Source organism: Rana temporaria, chromosome 6 (assembly GCF_905171775.1).
Source record: "Rana temporaria chromosome 6, aRanTem1.1, whole genome shotgun sequence".
NCBI classification, from domain to species: Eukaryota; Metazoa; Chordata; class Amphibia; order Anura; family Ranidae; genus Rana; species Rana temporaria.
In genome coordinates, this window is record NC_053494.1 from 139,634,753 (window position 1) to 139,655,695 (window position 20,943).

Sequence of the window (20,943 nt, forward strand, 5' to 3'; positions counted from 1 at the left end):
GTAGAAAACCTGGCAGTATGCTGCAGCTGGGGAAACATGACTGCCAGATTGCTGTCCTTCTTGGGCACCCCCTCTCTGGGCTCACGTTACTGCCTTCCTCTAGCTGTGTACCATCATCGGAGCCTTCGAAACGCTGCAGGCGACTCCTCAGGAGGACATGGTGGGGCTAGGGAAGGAGTGACTGTTCCTATTGAGCAGAGGGAAGAGGCCGCCTTGGCAGCTGCTTTGCCAAAGTACCCTGAGCCTGGGTGAGAGAGGATGAGGACGGCTTGGTCATCCACTCTACCAACTCTTCCGAAAAAAAGGACGACCGTTTCCCACGGCCACGTGCTGATGAGGATGCACCGTGTCCACTACCAGCACTGTTGCCTCTAGACGCAGAGCCTGCTTGCCCTCTTATCGGTTTGTGACTCTCTGCCTCTCCTTGTTGTCCTTCCAGACATACTAATGGCCTGCAGAGGACACAGACAGTACACCACGCGAAAGTACTTGCAGCAATATACCCTGCCTGTAGTATTAATATGAGCAGATCCCTGCTTCTAGGAGTAAATATCAAACACCAGCTTTACGTTAGGTGCACAATGAGCAGAGAACACAGGCAGTACACAAACCACGTAGCGTTGGGTGCACACTGCAGAGGACACAGGCAGTACACACACCACGTAGCTTTAGGTGCACACTGCAGAGGACACAGGCAGTACACACCGCGTAGCTTTAGGTGCATACTGCAGAGGACACAGGCAGTACACACACCACGTAGCTTTAGGTGCACACTGCAGAGGACACAGGCAGTACACCACGTGAGAATACTGCAGCTAGCACAATCACCTGCCTGCCAGTAAATTAGGAAGAGCAGATCTAGCTAATCTATACAGCGTATAAATATATATACAACACCTGGGATGTATATATATATATATATATATATATATATATATATCTCTATATATCTATATCCTCTACACTTTAACTGACTAGCCTGCCTGCTCTTTCTCTCTTTCTCTCTTTCTCGCGAACGACCCGTAATGTTCGTATTTTGACGAACCGTGGAACATACGATGTTCGACTCGAACACGAAGCTCATCCCTACCAACTAACATTTCACCCACAACTGCAGGGAAAATTGTTAGGGATACAAAGAAAAACTCACAAATAACTTTAGGTGAAATACAGGACTCTCTGAAAAGGTGTGTTGTGACTGTCTCAAGATGCACAATAAGGAGGCACTTGAAAAAAAGGTGGGCTGCATGGTCGAGTCGCCAGAAGAAAGCCATTACTACGCAAATGCCACAAAGTCATTTGAAATGATGAGACCAAAATTTAGCTTTTTGGCCACAACCATAAACTCTACATTTGGAGAGGAGTCAACAAGGCCTATGATGAAAGGTACACCATTCATACTGTGAAACACGGAGGTGGGTCGCTGATGTTTTGGGGATGGGTGAGCTACAAAGGCACAGGAAATTTGGTCAAAATTCATGGCAAGATGAATGCTGTAAGTTATCAAAAAATACTGGCGGAACATTTGCATTCATCAGCCAGGAAGCTGCGCATTTTTTCTCCTTTTGGAATAAAGGTTTTGCATGAATAAATAAAAGCTGCTTGCATGCAGCTTGCTTTGCGACCAGTCATCAGAGAGGAGGAGTGGGCAGCGCTAGAGGGGGACTCAAATAGGAGGATCAGGGCTGCTCTGTGCAAAATCACTGCACAAAGCAAGTAAGTATAACCTTTTATATTAAAAAAAATAATGCAATGTGAAGCTTTTACATTTTCCAAAAGGTTCAAAAGGGATTTAAGAGAATTTTTGGTTGCAGGAAAGAAATTCACACCTTGTATGGCAGGCCTTTAGAGTTCTATTGAAGACAAATTGGCTTTTCAGTTTGCATAGTGTGCCCTGCAAAAAAAATGTGTACAGAGCAAATCATTGCAAGGGCATGTTTTTACATGCGATGAACAATGGAGACAATTACTTCCCAAACAATGAACCATCTGATATTACTAGTGGTACACAAAATCTTTTGTACGGCTGCAAATGCATTGTTCTGTGAAATCGGAAGAATTGACAAGCTGAATGGAACAAGCTATGGTCCTGTTCTCAGGTTTTTGCGTACACGGCTATAAAATGTATTCTTTACCTGAATCTAGGGATTCCTAGTTTTATGCCCCTTACAGACGATCGGACATTCCGACAACAAATCCGTGGATTCAATACTAGTCGTGTTGGTAGAAGTTTGAGAGACGCTTTTCAGCCTTGTGCTTTTCAGTCCATTACAGCGTGACGAATGTGCCATCTCCATTACGAACGCTAGTTTTACCAGACCGAGCGTTTCCGTCTCGTACTTGATTCAGAGCATGTGTGGAATTTTATGTTTCGGAATTGTCTACTTACTGTCGGAATTTACGAGATTGGATTTTGTTGTTGGAAAATTTGAGAACCAGCTCTCAAATTTTTATTGTCAAATACCGACAGCAAATGTCCAATGGAGCCTACACACGGTCGGAATTTCCGACCAAAAGCTCCCATCGAACATTTGTTGTCGGAATTTCCGAGCGTGTGTACGCGGCATTAAAGTGCAATTTTAGATTGTTTGGTGGTAGATACATAGCAAGCTCAGGGAGACACTCACCATCTTAAGGGACAATCATCATGATACACTGGCTCCAGCCACCCAATGTTGCGCTACTGCTATCTCTTTTTTTCTTTTAGAGATACTTTGCTGTATTTGTGTTATTTTTTATTTTTTTGGGGGGGGGGATTTTGATTTGGGTGTTATTTTGAATATTGTCTGTGAGATGTTTTTTAATACATTTTTACTGGAATTTTTTATGCTATGAAGACATTGAAGAGGCCTTTTTGTTTGTTTTCTCCTACGAACACATTGGTGCCGGTGAGGGGGATCCAGACAAGTTTCTTTCCCATTTGAGAATTTTTTTTTTTTTTTTTGCTGCACGGGTTGAAGAGAGCACAGAATGTCACAAAGTCCCACCAAGGAAGGTCAAGAAATCCACCAGGAGTCTAGCTGAAGCAGCGATTTGATATCTACGCCTATTGTATCCACCGCTGTAAGCGAGTTGGATCCAACTCATCTGGTAAGAGTATCCATTTTCTCTACTCTCCCCCTAGATCAGGGATATGCAATTAGCGGACCTCCAGCTGTTGCAAAACTACAAGTCCCATCATGCTTCTGCCTCTGAGTGTTATGCTTGTGGCTGTCAGTCTTGCTATGCCTCATGGGTTTTGTAGTTCTGCAACATCTGGAGGTCCGCTAATTGCATATCCCCGCCCTAGATGGTGAAGGCACTCCTGGGTGTTCTTGTTTCAACTATTCAGTCCCACCTCAGATCTGGAGACTGTTGGAATATTAACACTGTCTGGACCCTTGCAGATATCCAAGAATTTCATGTGTGGCTGAATGTATTTTCACGAACATTGCATGGCGTTTTTTCCCCCTTTTTTTTTGGAAGCACACTTATGTTGTTTTGACGTCATTGTGGGGCACATAGGACATTCGTCCTTCATGAGCTTTGTTCTTACACATATTTGTTTGTTTTTATCATTTAAGGCATTTTTACTTCAGATTGAGTAATATATCTCAATTTGTCTTGTTCCCTGTGAGTATTTGTGTGGCACAGATTTACCGCATATTAGCAGGCATATTTTTTTTTTGGTGTTTTCTCAGTCATAGGGTGTTGCACAATACCAATTGTGGCAAGGAGACCGTTTTTCTCTTTTGCTCTCTCCTGACCACGATAGAAGCGCTACACTTTACTTTCCAAATGTCCAATGGAGCCTACACACAGTCGGAACTTCCGACCAAAAGCTCCCATCGAACATTTGTTGTCGGAATTTCCGAGCGTGGCATTAAAGTGCAAATGGTACCAACTACAACCTCTGGGAGGGGTCAGAATTTAGATTGGTGGTAGATATATAGCAAGCTTAGGGAGACACTCATCATCTTGGGGGACACTTGACCTCTTAACCAGTTCCTGACTGGCTCACGCAGATATACTGCGGCAGCATAGCTCCCATACAGGTACGTCATCTTTTTCAGCCACCAGAGGGCGTGCGCCCGTTGCACAGCGGGGAACCTGATGAGCATGGCCAGCGGGCATGATCGCTGCTGGCCGCGCGCGTGTACAAATCCCTGTGCTGTCAGGGAAGAGGAAACCTAATCCTCCTGGCTTTGTTTGAATAATTGTCAATGGTCCCAAAAAAGTGTCTGATCTGTCTGTTCGCAATACCGCAAAAATTGCATATCACCGCCATTACTAGTAAAAAAAAAAAATGCCATAAATCTCTACCATAGTTTGTAGACTCTATGGCCCGGATTCACGCACCTCTGCGCATAGTTATGCCGATGTAGCGTATCAAATATACGCTACGCCGACGTAGCGCAGAGCGGCGAGCACAGTATTCACAAAGCACTTGCTCCCAATGTTGCGCTGGCGTAACGTAAATTAGTCGGCGTAAGCCGGCCTAATTCAAAGTAGGTGAAGGTGGGCGTGATCCATTTAAATAAAGCGTGACCCCATGCAAATGATGGGCCGAACGAACGGCGCATGCGCTGTCCTGTGGAAGCATCCCAGTGCGCATGCTCAGAATCACGTCGGAAATACTCCCTAAGATACGTCGAATCACTGCCTACGACGTGAACGTAACCTACGCCCAGCCCTATTCACGTACTACTACGCAAACAACGTAAAATACGACGGCTGTTCCCTGGTCCATACCTTAACATGACTTACCCCTGCTTTATGAGGCTTAACTTTACGCCGGACTTGAGCCTTACGTAAACCGCGTATATTAATGCGCCGGGCGCAAGTACGTTCGTGAATCGATGTATCTCACTCATTTGCATATTTGAATCGTAAATCAATGGAAGTGCCCCTTGCGGCCAGCGTAAATATGCGCCCACGATACGACGGCGTAGGAAACTTACGTTGGTCGGATGAAGCCTAATTTCAGGCGTATCTAGTTCTATGGGCACGGCGCATAGATAGGACGGCGCACATTTACACTTACGCTGCGTATCTCGAGATACGTCGGCGTAAGTTCTACGTGAATCCGGGCCTATAACTTTTGTGCAAACCCATATACGCTTTTTGCGATATGTTTTAAAAAAAAAAAAAAAAATCGGCCTAAGCTGGGAAAACTAGTTTTTAATTTTTTTTTTAAAAGGGGCTATTTGTTACAACAAAAAGTACAAAATATTGTGTGTGGGTTGTTTTTTTTTTTTTATATAACTCAAAAAAGAAAAAATGCAGAGGCGATCAAATGCCACCAAAAGAAAGCTCTAGTTGTGGCAAGAAAAAGGACATCAATTTTGTTTGGGTACAACGTCGCACGACCGCGCACTTGTCAGTTAAAGCGACGCATTGCCGAATTGCAAAAAATACTCTGGTCATTGAGCAGCCAATTTTTCCGGGGGTGAAGTGGTTGATTAAACCTAGATCCAATCATTCAATCGGAAAAGAAGGATCTAGAAATTAGAACTTTATGCTATAATCTAATAAAATGCTAGTAAAGAGTAAATCTTAAAATGTCAAACAGGCATGTATTGCACTCGGACACAGCGCCATCTTGTGGTTCTTGGAGAAACTACAATCGATCAAATAAATATGGAATATTACATACACACAAAGCAGGGATCAGCATAAAAATGAACATTAAATATTATATTAGTTTCACCTTTTAAGTTGCATTGGTTAAATAAATGAACTTTTGCATGATATTCAAATTTTTCGAGTTTCACCTGTAGAACACTTCCTTCATGGGAAGAAACCCCCCTTATTGAAGGAGATCATATTGGGTGGCTCTATAACGTTCTGAGCCACCTGAAGCCTAAGGGGTGGGGCACCTCTAAAAATGACTGCAGGTGCCTCCGAAAGAAGAGTCGCTAAGACCCTATCGTTCCTGAGAACATTCCAATGCTTACGTAAAATGTTTTTGATGGCATATTGCTGTGGGAAAAAGTAGTGAAAAATGCATACTTATAGCTATCATTGGGTCTTGCTTCCCAAGGAACCAACAGTTCATCTCTGTTCTTAATTGCACAGTCTATGGCTTGCTCAAGTTCTGCCTCCTCATACCCTTTCTCCAAGAATTTTAAGAGCATAGGCCTCTCGCACAAAGTCCTCAAATGTCATGCAATTCCTCCTCAAATATAGGAACTGGGGGCCAAATTCTCAAAAGAGATACGCAGACTTAACTCCAGTTTTCTAAATTTACACGGCGCGTATATTTGCGCACGATCGTCAAAACGACTTAAGCAAACATTTCCGTATTTTCAGCCGTACTTAAATTAGTTACACCTGCGCATCCCCGGGCGCAAATTACGCTAGGCTCGCCACTGTTTTTGATAGGCAAAGATGCAAATGAGGGAGTTAGGGTGATTCTCAGAATTAAGTGTGTGTGCGCCGTATTTTCCGCCCTGTGCGCACCTGTTAGTTTTTCTGACTAAATTTCCACATTATAAAACCAGCCCTAATTTTACACATGCTGTGGAAGGGTTTGCTGTAGGTAGTGACTAGAGCTTAGAGCTATAGTTGTGAAGGTTATTTTTGGAAAAATGCCAGGACCAGCTATGATTGTGACGGCACTTGCTGCCTTACAGGCACAGAGGAGGAGGATGAGGGCACAGAGGAGGAGGATGAGGGCACAGAGGAGGAGGATGAGGGCACAGGCGCGAGTTTATCGTCCACGGCGTGATATTTGGCAAATGCCAGATTATGAGGTGATTGGCAACTACCGTTTTGATAGGGAGGCCATCCTGGAGATCACCCAACTTCTTCATGAGGATCTTATCACCCCAACCCTACGTTCCCATGCCCTGACACCTCTCCAAAAAGTGATGGCAACCCTCCATTTTTTAGCGAGTGGCTCATTCCAGCGTGCATCTGGAGGTGTGGCTGGGATGGTGCAGTCATCAATGAGCAAATGTGTCCATCAGGTGGTCCCTGCCATACTGCGGCGCATGACCAACCAGTTTGTCATGCCCACCCAGGAGGACCAGCGTGTGCAAGCCATGACAGACTTTTATAACATTGCTGGCTTTCCAAGGACCATCGGGGCGATAGACTGCACCCATGTGGCACTACAGCCCCCCCATGATACTGAACACCTGTTCAGAAATAGGAAAGGCTGGCATTCGATAACCTGTACGTTTATCGTAGATGCCCATGGCCTCATATGGCACGTTTGTGCCAAGTTTCCAGGGTCGTGCCACGACAGTTACATCCTACTGCAGACCAAGATCTACCAAGACTTGGAGATGAACGTTTATGGAGACAGCTGGCTGATTGGTGAGTGACATTGGTGTCAGGTATGCCCCCCCCCCATGATGCAGACATCACAAGGGACACATGCATGACTAATATCCTCCTGTCTTTTCCCTTACAGGTGACTCAGGATATGCGTTGGGACCCCACCTGATGACCCCCTTTAGGAACCCCCAAACACCCGGAGAACGGAAATTCAATGAGGTGCACATCCAGACCCGGGCAATAGTAGAGTGGACTTTTGGCCTTCTCAAGTCCAGATTTAGATGCCTTGACAAGACTGGGGGTACACTCTTGTATTCCCCAGACTTTGTCTGCCAAATTATTGGGGCATGTTGCATCCTCCATAACTTTGCTTTGAGAAGGGGCCTGCATGTGGAGATATGTCCTGACCTAACCCCCCACCCAGGCAATCCCCCCCCCCCCCCCAAACCCCTCTACCCGGTCTGCTGAGGGCCAGGCAATAAGGAGACAACTGTCTGAAGGCATCTTTGCCCAGTAAATGGACCCTAATTATCTTTTTGTTTTTGCTTTGCCCAGAATAAATCACAGAGATTATGTGACCTTTAAATATTTTCTTTGCACATAAAATGCACATTACTTATATGCCAATGAGAATGTTTTTTTTTTTGTTACAAAACGCACATTAATTATCTCACAATGAGAATGCATGAATGCACGTCACTGTGGTCCCTAGCACAGACACATCACATGCACATCGAATTGGATTAGATCCAAGTACCCCCCCCTTTGGTACTTGGGAGCAGTAACGCCCCGCCACGGCTCCAATTATGTCACTGTGCATTCATACACCATTCAGGAACCTAGGATGACTTCTCCCTGGTCCTGGGGATCCATACTCCACCAAAACTGAGGGTGACACCCTTATGATTTCAGGAATGCCACCCCCCCACATTCACACACATAAACCAAATCATAAGTACAGTAGCAAAAAAACAAAAACAAAAAACAAAAGTACCCTGCAAATTAAGGATGTTGCCGAGTGCTCCTTCTGGGCTGCCCACGGCCACGGGACGGCCACGGCCGACTGGGGGATCTTCACGGGGGGGGGGGGGTCTGTGCAGGGGAGGGAGTATTTTCAGGGGGGGGTCTGTGCAGGGGAGGGAGTATTTTCAGGGGGGGTGTCTGTGCAGGGGAGGGAGTATTTTCAGGGGGGGGGTCTGTGCAGGGGAAGAAGGAGCCTCCCCTGGTGTCTGTCCTCCTGCTGGCCTTCCCTCCAAGGCAACGGCTATCCTTGTCAGACAGGAAGTAATGTCAGCCGTATTGGCCTGCACAGCCCGGGTATTGGCCTGCACAGCCTGGGTGAGGGCAGTCACCTCCTGGGCCACACCTGTTGTGGCGTTCCTCAGGTCCCACAAACAGGTGATGACCCCCACGGAGTTGGTGGCCACGTCACCCAGTGACTCCCTCATTGCACCCAGGCTGCGCTCCACCTTGGTCATTGTTTTTTGGATTGCAGACAGACTGCGGGTCTGCCGGACATTGTCCCTCAACAGACTGACCGGCAGACGCACCAACCCCCCCCTGTTTTCCGGGGTCGGCCTCCTACTTGCCCCTGAGGCTTGTGGCCTTGGAGGAGGAGTTGGAGTGAGCCATGGGTGCTGCTGCATGTTGGAGGAGGGTTGGAAGGGGCGACCCATGATGGTGGCCTGACTGCTGGGCGCCTGTGGGGTTCCCTCAGGGGATGACTCAAAGGTCATATCTTGGCCCATCATTATTTCCTGCCCAATCACAATATTGTCATCTTCCTCCCCCTCATCCTCCTCCCACTCAACATCCAAATTAGGGGAGTTGTGGGAACTCCCCTCCCATGGCGAATCCTGCCCTTCTTGGGACTCTGCATCAGCCTGTCTTAGGGGTGGTGCAGCAGCCTGCCCTGATGGGCCAGCAACCTCCTGACCTGATGGGCCAGCAACCTCCTGACCTGATGGGCCAGCAACCTCCTGGGCTGATGGGGCTGCCACCTCCTGGGCTGATGGGGCTGCCACCTCCTGGGCTGATGGGGCTGCAACCTCCTGGCCATCTGGGGAGGACACAAAACAATCACAGGTTGTTGGATCCACACACTTGGCACATCTTCCCTTCCCCCACCCACACATGCTAATCACCAGATAGAAATTCAAAAAAATTACCTGTCCTCATAAGAGGATCATTGTCAAAGCCAGGCAGGCCCACCACCTGCTGTGGGTGGAAACACTGGGCCACTGCCCATTCCTCCTCACTCATCCTGACTGGGCAGGGTCCCCCTCCTCCAGTGCCCCTGGTATGGGCATGCAGCGTTGCCAGCTTGTTCCGGGACACGCTCCTCAAGTCATTAATTTTTTTTTGAACTCCAGCGATGGTCCTGGTCTCCCCCCCCCCCCCCCCCTCCGCCGCATTGATCCGATCGGTGATCTTTTGAAGGATCTCCTTCCTCCTGGCCGGGGTGGTGTTGTGGCTCTCGGGGCCATGGAGAAATCGCCCAAATTTAATGACGCCCTGAGCAAGTATATGCTTCTCTGCCAGGGTAAAATTAAGCTTCCTGCGCTTGGGAGCCATGACAGACAACACCCAGCAACAGGGAACTCACCCAAAAAAACAAACAACAATACACACACACAACAAAGAAAATACAAACAAGCAAAAAAAATAAATATACAGACAGCTACTATAAATTCAAAAACAAACAGGCAAAAAAGGAAAACAAAAAATATAAACGCACCAAAAAAAAAAACACTTTTCAAAAACAAACAGGCAAACAAATTAGCAAAAACAAACACCAACTTTACCCTCCAACTCCACAAACACTTTTCTCACAAACAAATCTTACCAACAAACACTGACAAACGTTCAAAGCAGAAGCAACTTGCTTTAGGAAGGGAACACAGGGAAATACTTTTGCAATAGAAGTCTGTTTGACTGGGGCTATTTAGACACAGGGCGATCTTCAAACTAAGTACGCTTGGCCTTTTACCTATCTCACTGATTGCGCTGACCAAAGTTCTGCACATGCGCAGTGAGGTCCAGATTCGTGCGCGCATGCGCAGTACGGCCGGCACTTCATTTGCATGGGGTCACGGCTCATTACAATGAAGCACGCCCACTTCATTCCCACTTGCCATAACCACGCCTTACGCATTGAAACTTAAGTTAAGGATGGCGCAATTTTGTACGCAAATGCACTGAGAATACGGTACTTACGACACCAACTTAGGGCGCCGTAACTTAAATGACATAAGTTAGATAATCCTACATTTACACAGGTTTTTGAGAATTTGGCCCCGGCTGACTGATCTAAGCCAGGCAGGATAACAGGGAAATGGGGAAAAGAGGGCGCACCAACCTTGTGCATTATCCGTTATATATTTTATTAAACTTCAGATGATGGCAATCGGTCTGATGACAACAGTCTCCAGATGGTAATAGAGAAGATTTCGAGAGTCACTGCTGGCTGACACGTTTTTGAAGGGATACCTTCCTCAGCCAAAGGTATCCCTTCAAAACGCATCAGCGGCCCTCGACATCTTCTCTAGTAAAATATGGAGACTGTTGCCATCATCTGAAGGCTATTTATATTACGGGTTTCCTTCATATGTTTGTGAGTAGGGTGTTTTTATTTTATTCCTTTAAATAAAATATATCTAAAGATAAAGCACAAGGTTTTATTTTTTTTCCATTTCTTTTGACTGCTAGGATACCCCTGTCCTTCAGGGCAGCAAGGCCTGAGGCATTGTTCATTATGAACTTTAGTCCACCTGGTTAACTCACTTGTGCGCAAGAGTATTTGTTTTCTGCTATCAAAAAGGATGATAACTGTTGGTGCAGATAAAGCCATTTCAGTCCGTCTCCTTTAACCATTTAAGACCCGGACCAAAATGCAAGTAAAGGACCAGGCCCCTTTTTGCGATTCGGCACTGCGTCGCTTCATATGTGTTTCTAACTGTAGGGGGGCAGGGCTGGACATGTGACGTTATTGATCGCCTTTCCCTATATCAGGGAACAGACGATCAATGACAGAGCCACAGTGAAGAATGGGGAAGCTGTGTTCACACACAGCTCTCCCCGTTCTTCAGCTCCGGGGACCGATCGCTTGACTCTGGCGATCTGGGGCCGCGGAGCTACTGACAAGGCCGTGGGCACACGCCCGCGACCCACGGCTGGGCACTTGGAGGACGTACAGGTACGTGCTTGTGCCCAGCTGTGCTATTCTGCCGATTTGTATATGTGCAGGAGGCGGTCCTTAAGTGGTTAAAGGTTGACATAACAATGGCTCCATCCTGCACTTGACTCGTGTTTGAAGGGAAATGCCCCTATCATTTATGTTCAAGAAGGCCATTCTGATCACAATCCCATATGAGGAGGATGTCGTCTGTGCCTTTTCCAGAGGATCAACTCTGGTCTAGGCCCAACATGGATGACATCCTCGATCCACTTAGCCATAAAGATATTGGCCGTACTCGGCACAAATTTAGCGCCCATGGCCAAACGGTAAGAAGATCCGTCAAACTAGTATATAGTTCTGTCCCATGGCAAAGTCAAGGAGTGACAGAATATAACCTCTCTGGGAGGTCATGCATTTCGAGATAACGTTGCACTGCCTCCTGACCATGTTGATGTGAAATTATTGTATACTGGGACGAAACATTAGCAGTGACCACAATGTAACGATCCTTCCACTCCACTGTGTTAAGGATGTTAATGATCTGCATAGAATTGCGCCAAAAAGATGGTGTTTGGGCCTCTCGGGGGGGGGGGGGTTTACAGGGTCCTTATGGTAAATAATAAATCACCGGTATACGTGGGGGCAGCTGGTACCAAATCTCTATACTTACCATTTTTTTGTTTAGTCCTCTCCGAACTGGTCGCATGATCCAGCAGCTCCAGATCCCATGTCCATGGAGAGCTTGACAGTGTCTAGGAATTCCAGGAACCATGAGTCACCCATAGACTCCTATGGTGCAGCCGTTTTCGGCAACTTCTTCCTCTCCCCTGCAGCTGCACAGGGAAACTTAAGATGCAGGATCATGTTACCAGAGCAGATTAAAGAAGGTAATTATACAGATCCTTTTTAAATTGGGTAGGAATAGTCAGTCTTAAGGAACAGGTTTTGGCCTTTTGCATTTTATTCTAAAAAAAAACTCCTGGCTTTGTTTGAATAAATGTTTTTACAAAAAGAACAAAGTGAATAAATGTGGTCTTGAATCTTGATTCTTGAATCAGACCATCCATTAAGCACCCTGGGCCAGATTCACAAAAGAGATACGACGGCGTATCTCCTGATACGCCGTCGTATCTCTGTTTTAGGGTCGTCCTAACTATGCGACTGATTCATAGAATCAGTTACGCATAGTTAGCCCTAAGATCCGACAGGTGTAATTGAATTACACTGTCGGATCTTAGGATGCAATACCTCGGCCGCCGCTGGGGGGAGTTTGTGTCGTAAACCAGTGTCGGGTATGCAAATTAGTACTTACGGCGATCCACAACGGTTTTTCGCGTTCGTTACGTCGTTGCTAGTCTAGTTTCCCGTCGCAAAGTTAGTCGTCGTTTTAGCTGCCCTAACTTTACACAGCCCATGTTAAAGTATGGCCGTCGTTCCCGCGTCGAATTTCAAAAAAAAAAATTCTTGCGTAAGACGTCCGGGAATATGAAAGTACGCTACGCACGTCGCCGTTCAAAAAAATGACGTCACTTCGCGCAAAGCACGGCGGGAATTTCCAAACGGAGCATGCACAGTAGGTCCGGTGCGGGAGTGCGCCTAATTTAAATGGCACACGCCCCTTTGAATTACGTGGGCTTATGCCGGAGGCCGCCGGCGTAAGTTTTCACGCAAGTGCTTTGTGAATCAGGCACTTGCGATGAAAACTTGCGGCGGTGTAACGTATCTACGATACGTTACGCCGCCGCGATTCTACGTGAATCTGGCCCCCTGTGCTTACTTGGGATCTTTTGGCCAGATTCTCGTACCTGCGGCGCAGCGTAACGTAACCCGTTTACGTTAACACCACCGCAAGTTTTCAGTCTAAGTGCCCGATCCACAAAGCACTTTCCTGGAAACTTGCAGCGGTGTATCGTAAACACGTCCGGCGTAAGGCGGCCCAATTCAAATGGGGCGGGTACCATTTAAATTAGGCGCGCTCCCGCGCCGGACGTACTGCGCATGCTCCGTTCGCAAGTTTCCCGACGTGCTTTGCGCGAAATTACGACGCGCCGACGTGTTGAGAATCGCGACGTGCGTAATGTACTTGCGCCGGGAAAACCAAAAAATTCAAAAGCGACGTGGGAAAGACGGGCATACTTTAACATGGTGGAGTAATTTTCCACCATGTTAAGAGCAGCCCTATCTTTGCGACGGGAATCTTAAACTTGCGACGTGGGGAAAAACCTTTGTGGATCGCCGTAACTGGTAATTTGCATACCCGACGCTGGTTTACGACACAAACTCCCCCCAGCGGTGGCCAACGTATTGCATCCTAGGATCCGACGGTGTAATTCAATTACACCTGTCGGATCTTAGGGCTAGCTATGCGTAACTGATTCTATGAATCCGTCGCATAGTTAGAACGGCCCTAAAACAGAGATACAACGGCGTATCAGGATCTCTTTTGTGAATCTGGCACACTATTTGGTTCTGTCTGCACTGCAGAAACAACCATTTGAGCCTAACTGGAAACCCTTGGATGAGCTCTCCTTCAAAGGTGGCCTTCTTGGTGGGTATAACTTCTCTTAGACATTAGGTAATGGCCTTCTCTTGTAAATCTCCTTTCTGGATTCTTCACGAGGATACGCAGTCTTGAACCCAAGGCCTTCCTTTCTACCTAAGGTGGTATCAGCCTTCCATCTCAAAGATTTTCTTTCCCTTTTTTATGCCTTGCTCCTAACCCCCTGATGAGATTGATCTTCATTGTTTGGATGTTGTCAGAGCTATCAGAGTTTATCTAAAAGCCGCAGCCTCTATTAGAAAGATGGACTCTCCCTTTCTGCTACTGACATGGCCTCCCAAAGGCATCATCTTTCAAAATATACTATTGCTAGGTGGATAAGACAATCTCAAGAACTTGCACAATTGCATGCTCACTCTTTCATATGATTGGGTGTTTCTTAGGCATTCCAACCCCAAGCCTCAGTTGTTCAGGTTTGTAAGGTCGCCACCTGGTTTTCGGTTCATACAGACTCTAAGTTCTAGGAGATGGATGTAGTTTTTTTCGCAGCGGTACTCTGAGTTGTGTCAGTTATTGCTTAGGGACATCCTAGGGCAGTGATGGCGAACCTTGGCACCCCAGATGTTTTGGAACTACATTTCCCATGATGCTCATGCACTCTCCAGTGTAGTTGAGCATCATGGGAAATGTAGTTCCAAAACATCTGGGGTGCCAAGGTTCGCCATCACTGTCCTAGGGTCTTTGAAAGCCTGTGTCTTGTATAAGATAATGGTCTGGTATGGATCTTGCCTGCTGCAAGGGTCGTGTGTGTGTGTGGGGTTTTATTTATTTTTTTGGTTACGTCCCACTTAAACTCCTATTTTTAGGTTCCAGTAAATGCAGGAAGTTAATTGAACTGCTTTTTACTACCCATTCCCTCTTTATCTGCATCTAAAAACACTTTAAATTATGTATTTAATGTGCTCATATGTTAAGTTATGCTAACAAGTCCTTCTCTCTTTTTTCTTTTTTTAACAGAATGGTTTGCTGTGGTGGATGACAATCTCTGGTTAAAGGAAGATTTTCCTTTTATCAAGTGTAAGATGGAAACTGACATCGTAAAAGCAAATGAGGAGGCTTGTTGGCCCGTAATGTTGATATGGGAACGCATAAATCAGGCATACACTTCTGATTCTCCTCCTGCAGGCTGGGGTCTCCAAAAAGGAGACTTTGGATTCCAATCCTGGATATTCTCTGCAAACAACGAGAGATTCACTGTGGTCTGGGATAAGGATTGCTCTTATTGGAAAGTGAATTCTCCATTCGAAAAAAACACTCTGTTTTTTGTTGGGCCCCTTTTTATAGATAAATCAAGGACTGGCCTACTTGTACCTCCTTTATTTACTGTGGAAAACTCGGATAAGGATCTCCTAATTCCTGCCAATCCTGTAAAAGTATCCGAAAAACATGCACAAATTGCACAATATCTGTTTAAGCCATTCTCAACAAAGGTTCCTGATTCTACTACATCACAGCAGTGATTGATGCTTCTAAGGTGCCGTATTTCCATATGCCCTCAAAATGGCAACACTTATGGACATGCCAGGTTTTATACAGAGGCACTTCTAGATGATGAGATGGATAGGTATATTAAAATGATTGCCGATGATGTTATAATAAGATGGCTACTAAAAGCTAACCTTTTGTCTCTTTTTTGTTTAATGTACAAATGTGCAATTTGGACATCTGAGTGTAGAAGAATGTGGCAACAAGGATCCTGTTAAGTCTTGGGACATTGAATCATGAAAGTATAAATTAGAATATTTGGAATCGGCTAAATATCAGAAGTCCCCAAGATTTATCAGAAGACCTCATCAACATCTGACTAGTGACTAAAGACTGCGTAATTTTTACACCTTTCTTATTGTAAATACCCATGTCAATCATTCAGTAAATTGAGACAGCGTTCACATACATCTGATGTCTGTTACTGATTGCCTACACTGCAACATGTCTTTGAATTGGGCCTCACTGTAGACAGGAAGCTGCACTCCAAGGAAAACCTACAACAGTGACTACAGGGTTTGTATATCAGAAATTGTGTAATAATAAACCAAAGTACAGTATAACTCCCTCAGCGCACACAGAAAGTGTCAAGAGACAAAAAGCAGCTACTATATTGGTCTAAAATATAAAAAAAATTATGTCCAAGTAAAACAGTGACATTAGCAGCACTGGTAAAGGTCAATGAGGTGCATGTGTAGATGACAATCAATGATCATTAATTGCCCATATGGCTTTAGAACATGAGGTGAGTCCACATATAAATACCATATAATGATAAAATCTTAAAATAAAGTTAGGATAATATCCACAGAAACAATCCACTAAATAAATAGTAAAAGTCTGTTGTAGCAGAAGGTAAGTGCAAAAGAGTCCATTCATATAGAAGCAGCAGAAGAGGTTGGAATCCAAATCTGTAGTAAAACTCCTTCACCACACAAGTGTTATCACCCTCTAGGTATTCCGCTTACCAGATGGCTCTGGGTAAAAAGCCTGTCAGTAGTGAGATGGGATCACAAGCACTGATTAATAGCCATCTAAATATTGCTCATGATGAGTAAAACAGAAGAAAGAATGTACATAGTGTAATCGTATATAAAACTCAACTTTATTTGTTGGAAATCTTATACTTTACAAACATAAAAATCAATAGGGCATGTAGTAATCAATGATAAAAGCCGCGCTTTCAAGCCTGACCTTATCACTGCTCCTGCAATGATTCCCAGGTAGGAAGACGAGAGTAAGCTGGCACTGGGAATAGCTGCGTAGCGATGCCCTGGCGCGTTTCCATCATTACTCTGACGAAAGTAATGACAAACGCATTAGGCATCGCCACGCAGCTATTCAAATGATATAAAATTGCGTTATATTGGATTACGCTATGTACATTTTTTTTCTTCTGTTTTGCTTATCAAAAGCAATATTTAGATGACTAATAATCAGCGCTTGTGATCACATCTCACTATTGATGGGCTTTTTGCCTTTCTGGTAAGTGGAATACCTAGAGCAGGCATGTCCAAAGTCAGGCCCGGGGGCCAAATGCGGCCCCCCTGTTGATTTAATATGGCCCCCTGGGGATTTGGATATATATATTGTTTGTGGCCCCCAGGGCCACAAAAGATATATACTGTATTTATTGGCGCTGCCTTGGAGGGGACAGGACGAGCGCCATCAGATTACATGAAAAGAATCTCCTGTTTACTCAGCAGCGTCTCTATTGGAAGTCCCATCTCCTAGGATGCCATTGGACGACTGTTCTGTCTATCATAGGAGGCAGAACTTTGTATCAAAGAGGCCACAGGGTAAACAAGACATTCTCCTGTTTGTAATCTGTCTGCACTCGTCCCGTCCCCTCCCTCTGCCTTTCGAGGCTGCAGATGGGCATCGTTCAGGCTGCACTGATGGCACACGTGAGGCTGCACTGATGGCACACGTGAGGCTGCACTGATGGCACACGTGAGGCTGTATTCATGGCACATGTGAGGCTGCATTGGTTGCAATGATGAGGTTGCAATGGTAAGGCTGCATTGGTTGCAATGATGAGGTTGCAATGTTAAGGCTGCATTCATGGCAATGGTAAGCCCAAGCTCATCCTTAGTTCGTTGGGGGCCACAAATAAAATATATACAGTATATCCAAATAACACGCCCAAGCTCATCTCTTCACCACACACAGCCACAAAGGCAAGATAATTCTTGTTGGGCAGTGTATTAGTGCTCAGACGAACACACTTAGACAGAATTGTAATGGTTCAAAGAATGTCAGGCAAAATAGTCGGCCCTCACGCATGTTCACTTCATCAAATCTGGCCCTCTTTGAAAAAAGTTTGGACACCCCTGACCTTGAGGGTACTAACAAAGGGTTTGTATATCAGTACACCCAGGTATGCATCTTTGTGCACAAATAACCTTATTTTTATACAAAGAATACTGAAAGAAGGCTTGGGTGGAGTGTTTTTAGAGACTAAAATTTCACTTACTTTAAAATGGTAAAAGTCTGCCCCAGTGCCATGCTGAGTATCCACATAAGCGATACTTATATTTGGGGGCAAAGAAAGTTCCCTCACTCATGCTATGGTTGCCCAGGGTGGATTAAGGCTGCATTCACACCTTAGCGCAGCGTTTTTTACCGCGACAAAACGCAGCGTTTTTTACCGCGGTTTTCGCTGGAGGGGTGATTTAACATTGTCGGCTATGCCGAACGCCGAAGCCGCCTGAAAAAAAGGTTCAGGGACTTGTTTTGAGCTTCAGGCGTACGGCGTTTTGGCATGGAGATGTGAACCATCTCCATAGAGAACAATGTTAAATCACCCCTCCAGCGTATTTTAGGCTGCAATAGCGTCGGGCTTCAGGCGTTAAAACGCCTAGGTGTGAATGGAGCGTAATTCTGCCTTATGGAAAACGAATATACGCTATATTATCAAAAGTATTGCAACGCCTGCCTTTACATGCACATGTACTTTAATGACATCCCAGTCTAATGCTGGCCATACATGGATAGAAAATTGTTAAAAAAAGCATTCGATATGCTTGATCGGTTGAATTTTAATCTCAAAATGTCAATTTTAATGGAAAAAAAACGAATCACCATGTCTTTTTAAATTTTTTCCACCCAAAACGATTGATTTTCAAAAGATCAGTAGTGTAATCGATCTAAAATAGTTTGTAAAAATTGACAGCGAATGCGTGTGTTAAATTGTAACCATTTCAACAAACAGAAAGGTCTTTCTTGTTGCCGACTTTTCGTTCACAAAGGCAAATAGAAAATATTGCACCTATTGGAGTGTGTGATTTCCAATATGCATTTTTTCCAAACAGATAAGGCAATACCTGTTAAACTATTGGTAGACAGACTAAGCAACAAATGTGTGGAGACACGAGGATGTTTGGCCATTAGACATGCATTTTCTGTGCTCAGACACTATTATTGTCACATAGACATGGTGCTGTTAAGACTATATTACAGTATACATTTTGCCTATTGGAGAACATAGGTGGTGATTTACTGGAACACTCTGAATGTGGTGCAGCTGGGCATAATAATAATCGGCTTCTATTAAACTTTTTCTATTAAGCTGTGATAAAAACTAAAAATTAAAAATGTAAGCAGACTGGTTGCCATGCACAGCTGCACCAGATTCTGTGTGCATCATTTTTAGTAAATCGTGCCAATAATCTGCTGTATTTGCAGCTTATAATGCACCTGCAACATGCATAGAGCAGTGGTGGAACTACCAGGGTCGCAACAGTCGCACTTACGACCGGGCCCTGGCGTTCCACCACTGTCGGGGGGGCACAGCAGGGTTGCTAGTCCCAGGTAGGGATGAATTTTGTACCTGCGGGGGTTTCTATAATATTCCTGTAAGTTAGTGCATGTTTAGAACAGTCCCTGCCCAAAAATTACATTTCTAAAGGAAAAAAAGTAATTTAAAACTACTCGCGGCTATAATGAATTGTCGGGTTCCGGCAATACAGATAAAAGTCATGAAAAAAAAATGGCATGGGTCCCCCCCCCCCCCAGTCCATTACCAGGCCCTTTGAGTCTGGTATGAATATTAAGGGGAACCCCGAACCAAAATAAAAGTAAATGGCATGGGGGTCCCCCAAATTCCATATCAGGCCCTTCAGGTCTGGTATGGATATTAAGGGGAACCCTGCACCAATTTTTAAAAAGGAAAAATGGAGTAAGGGTCCCCTCAAAATCCATACCAGACCTGAAGGGCCTGCCAATGAACCGGGGGGGGAAGCCCATGACGTTTTTTTTCAATGACTTTTATCTGTATGGCTGGGACCCGACAATTCATTATAGTAGTTTTAAATTACTTTTTTTTTCCTTTTAGAAATGTCATTTTGTGCAGGGACTGTTATAAACATGGGAAACATGTGCTACTTTACAGGCATACTATAGACACCCCCCAGGTACGAAATTTAAAGGAATATTTTACTTTGATTATTTCACTTTCACTTTAAGCATTATTAAAATCACTGCTCCCAAAAAAAGGGCTGTTTTTAAAACTTTTTTTTGCATTGATACATGTCCCCTGGGGCATGACTCAAGTCTCCAAACATTTTTTATGACAATAACCTTTAAAATTAGCACTTTTGATTTCTCCCATAGACTTTTAAAGGGTGTTCCGCGGCTTTCGAATGTGCCGCGAACATCTCAAATTGTTCGCTATTCGGCGAACAGCCAATATTCAAGTCTAACTCATGTTCGACCCGAACATAAAGCTCACCCCTAGTCCCAGGGCTCTGAGCTGAAAGCGTCTCCCTCATACAGCTCAGAGCCGACTTGACTGTCCTCCCTCCTCTCTCGCACGGAGGGGAAATGAGACAACCGATCTGCTCCTTCTCTCCCCACCTCTCCTGTGTGCACCATGGGAAGTGTGCTGCCTTGAAAAAATGCAGCTTCGACCTTTGCTTTAAACTTGCTGTGATGTCTCCGTACAAGGGAGGAGGGAGAACAGTGCTAAGCAGCACTGCTAGGCTGCACTGATTATCAGTGTAAACAATGTATTGATAGTCTTGCTGGTTAACCACTCTCCTTTCCTGACACAGCATGGAAGGAAAGGGCCGCCAATAACCGGCACGTCTGTTTTCATGTGATTGGCCCTTTACTATGATCATCTGAAGGTCACAGCAGTCACAGAGTGCGCCAGATGCGCGCCCCAGGAAGAAGGGTTTTTGGGATTATGTCCATGGATGCCCTGCCAAAATTGGAAGCCCGGGGCTTGGATGGAAGGAGGGTGTGGGGTGAATTGTAACATATGATTCGCAATTGAAGTTTTCATGCGTACGTGCCACCGACGAGTGCATATATGTGCAGGTGGGGGATTTTTTTGCTTGGGTGTAACTTAATTTTTTTTGCAGTCCCCAATGTAATGATTTTTACATGACAGGTTCTCTTTAACCATCTGCCATTTAGACAAATGACGGTGGGGCGGCTCTCGCTCTTGAGACGC

At 45.2% G+C, this 20,943-nt stretch overlaps 1 protein-coding gene across 2 annotated transcripts in view; it reads left to right on the top strand.

Moving 5' to 3' along the window:
• Nucleotides 1–15,893, top strand: part of LOC120943859 — a 110,913-nt gene extending 95,020 nt beyond the window's left edge. For both annotated transcript variants that reach the window (XM_040357453.1, XM_040357454.1), the window contains exon 3: nt 14,958–15,893. In XM_040357453.1, the coding sequence (XP_040213387.1) occupies nt 14,958–15,460 (503 nt within the window). In that variant the 3' untranslated portion in view covers nt 15,461–15,893. The remainder of the gene's footprint in view (nt 1–14,957) is intronic.
• Nucleotides 15,894–20,943: the final 5,050 nt, after the last annotated feature.